General features: G+C 44.3%; 1 protein-coding gene across 3 annotated transcripts in view; it reads left to right on the top strand.

Moving 5' to 3' along the window:
• LOC143018489 (uncharacterized) overlaps positions 1 to 3,456 on the top strand; it is a 56,292-nt gene extending 52,836 nt beyond the window's left edge. For all 3 annotated transcript variants that reach the window (XM_076173862.1, XM_076173864.1, XM_076173863.1), the window contains 2 exons: positions 952 to 1,129; positions 2,144 to 3,456. In XM_076173862.1, coding sequence (XP_076029977.1) covers positions 952 to 1,129; positions 2,144 to 2,482 — 517 coding nt within the window. In that variant the 3' untranslated portion in view covers positions 2,483 to 3,456. The remainder of the gene's footprint in view (positions 1 to 951; positions 1,130 to 2,143) is intronic.
• Positions 3,457 to 3,713: the final 257 nt, after the last annotated feature.

The raw sequence follows: 3,713 nt of genomic DNA on the forward strand, positions 1-3,713 counted from the left end.
AGAATTTAAGCCTTTCGGTGACAAAGAAAACAAAACTCAAGATCGTCTAAAAGAGTGATTTATCCAATTATTTAAAACCTACCTTCTTATATTAAGAGAGTCTTTGCATATTGTACGAGTACTTTAAACAGGAAAAAATATTATATATCTAAATGTGAAATAAGTAAAATAAAGTTGAATATGACCTCGATATCGGAATTTAAAAACTGAACGAAACTGAAAAATTCCCGTAATCTGCTGAAAGAAACTATATCAGATTTCAGAAGGTTGAAGGCTCGGAAAACAGAAATTAGCAAATATTAATCCCAAGTCATGCTCGCCATTGGTGGCGAATTGAGCTTCTCGCTCGTCTCGTTACTCTCTGTGCCCGAGTTCGAACCTCACCGCCTACTGGTGGTTACCACTTGTTCTGGGTGTACGAATAACTGGATAAAAGGTGACAGCTTTGCTAAGAACTCAGCACATCTTGGTGTAAGACACTGATCTGTTAGTCCTATGTTTACATTACTCACACAAAGTGGGAAGTGAGAAACCCCTGGTAAGGCATACCCTGTCAGTTGCGGCAATGCTGCACTTTTTTTTTATTTTTTTTTTTTTAGGCCGATGTTTGGGTTGCCTCCCCGCCTGGCCAAGACAGAAAGTTCACAGGGCAGAAAGGGGTGATGAACGGAGTGCCACAAGGATCGGTGTCGGTGTCGGTTATGTTCCTGGTGTACATAACTCACCCCATGTTTCATCCCGTTTTATAAACAAGTATGCAGGTTATGACAAAATGGTGAAGAGAACAGACATCAGATCTTGTGAGGTTCTTGGACCGCGACAAAAACAACGCCAACAACAAATCACCCAAAGGACAAGACATCTAAACAGAATTACAGTACCATCATTATCATCATTACCACCGTTGTTAAAACCATTACTCTCAATATCATCACTGCCTTTATTTCCCAGCTCGGTGTCGTCCATCACCATTGGAGGCATCTGGCTCTTTGCTCTGACCAATGAGGAGGGTGGCAAGCAGCTGGGCCGCCTTATCCTCTTCTACTCGCTCTCCCTCGTAGACACCATCGTGTGCGGGTTCCTCTGGAACAATCAGATGGACGGATCGGGAGACTACTTCGCCTACAAGGTGTGTGGAGACCAAGGACCTAGGTGCTTAGTGTATCAGTCCTTTATCGGGTAGGTGCTAATCATACGGCTGAGTAAACTATTCAGGCCAAGAAAGGAAAAGAACAAAAAGATTGACAGGGTTAAGTTCGGGCCGATCTTTACTGAGTCGGAGTACTCTCTATATCTAAACAAAATAATCTGATGGGAACATCCTGAGGTTGCTAACGTACCAAGACCTCGTGGAGAGCCTTTGCCCTCTTGATCACATCGTGAGCATCTCCCCACGCGTTTACTACCCATGCCATTCGATTTCTTCGTGTCTTTGTGTGTGTGTGTGTGTATGGTGTGTTTGTGATATGTTCGCATGTTGTGTGTATACAATAAGGCACTGTGATGTGATGTGCGTGTATGCGTGTGTGTGAATCTGCCTGTGTACGTCTTTGTGCCCCTGTGTACGCATGCATGTATGTATTCATTTTTGTAAGTATGCATGCATATATGTGATGTATACGTGCATGTTTATATGTATGTATTCATGTGCATAAGCATGTATATATGTATGCACATACATATGCATACACATATACATGTATGTATTATATATTCATAAGTATAATCAAATGTACATGTCCGTATGTTTGCATGGTGCTTGAGGGAACACATCCCTAATGTAGTTGACGCTTATGTTTTACATATTCCCCTGGCGTGTGTGATCAATGGAAGGCGGACGTGGCTGAAATGAAAGGGTTTGCTCATCCACTTAAATCACCATTAGGCCCATAAAACCTCCCCCCCCCCCGTAGGGACAATCGGACATATATTGCAAACAAAATTCAATCTATGCGATACTTCATTTGACACATGTTTCCCCACTCCCTATCCAATCCATCACGCCTACAGTCCCATATATCTCGCCCAAACCGTTCCAATGTTTTAAAAATGTCAACATTTCATTATGGCGCCTCATCACTCAGTCTCATTATTTTCGAGCTGTTCAGAGGTACATTTCCCTTCCTTCCTTCCTCCCCTACAGGCCCCGTGGACGGTGCTGATCCTCTACCTAATGGGCGTGTGCTTCTTCATGATGTACTACACCCTTTGCCATCCTGGCACGCCAACTCTCTCTCTCAACGGTCTTCTCTGTTGCAAGAGGGCGCAGAGCAGTGAAGAGCCTATTCCTGTCAGAGTAACGACCGGTGGCGACGGAGGCGAGGGTGGTGGGGGCTGGGGAAGAAGAGGAGAACGAGGAGAAGGGAGGAGGCCCAGGAGGGGCGTGGCGAGGTATGACCTTCCTGAAGATGACGAAAGCGACGATGAATATGTGCGCTCGACGCCCGAAACGCCTTCCTCTATGGGCACGACCGCGATATAAGGAGGAGGGAAATGGGCCGTGAGGAGGAGGAAGAGGAGGGGAGGGGGAAGAGGAGGAGTGGAAAAATGAGGAGGGGGAGAAGGAGAAAGCGGAGTAGAGGTTCTTCTTAGTGATCTAAAACTGACACGACTTAGATAATTCATCGAAGGGTATATTCCATTATAAAACTACATTCGTGTTTGTGTGGCATCACCAGGAAGGTACTCAAAAATATCGAAGAAAAATAGTGGTTAAGGATGATTGTGATGATGATGAGGAGAAGGAGGAAGATGAAGACAAAATAAAGGTGAGAGTGAAGACGAGGACAAGCATTAGGATGAGGAAAGGAGGATGAAGGATGAGAATGAAAGAAGAGGACGGGGTGTTAAAGAAAATGATAATATTGCTACGGATGAACAGGAGGAATAGGAGGAGGAGAAGGAGAAGAGGAAGAGGAGAAGAAGAAAGAAGAGAAGTAGGAAAGGAGGAGTAGGAGAAGAAGGAGAAGGAGGAGCAGGAAGAGAAGAAGAAGAAGGAGGAGGAGGAGGAGGAGGAGGAGGAGGAGGAGGAGGAGGAGGAGGTGGGACAAGGAGGTGGAACTGGATAAAGCGAGGAAGACCTCCAGAATAGAAAGGAAGACGGCGGAGACAGAGAGGCTTTCCATTTGCTGAGTACCTCACTTGCGTGTCGACTCCGGCAAATTACCAGAAATGGTTTGAACTTCCGGTGTGAAGCTGGGAGGGAATGGGGAGGGTCGTCAGGGAAGAGAGTCAATCTATGTACACGATATTGGTCTCCTCGTGAGAAGAGATCTCGAGAGAACTCGAGGCCGTGGCTAAGAGACTCTGATGGATGAGGTCTTCGTCACAGCGGAAGAGTCTGCCAGGAAGAGAGACTCGTGAGACTCTTAAGGGACTTCTTTTTTGTATTTTATAATTTGATGTAGAGGAATGATTAGTTGATAAATATTTTGAATAAATAAACGAAACAATGAATCGTATTTCATTTCCCAAATTGTAGATGACGCAACATTGACACCGAAACATCTAAAGACTCACTGAGTCAGAATTAAGGTATTGGTAGTCCACATGTAGCGAGAAAGATGGTTCCATTTTTCCTTCCCCATAGGACAGTGATTCTTAACCTTTTTCAGTGTCCATACCCCTTGATATCTCAAAAAAAAAAAAAAAAAAAAAAACTACCCCCATCCAATACAAATACAATTAAATCATATGAAAAGGATTAGTGATAC

The sequence above is a fragment of the Oratosquilla oratoria genome, chromosome 35, assembly GCF_046742065.1.
Source record: "Oratosquilla oratoria isolate Oo_2021 chromosome 35, ASM4674206v1, whole genome shotgun sequence".
NCBI lineage: Eukaryota > Metazoa > Arthropoda > Malacostraca > Stomatopoda > Squillidae > Oratosquilla > Oratosquilla oratoria.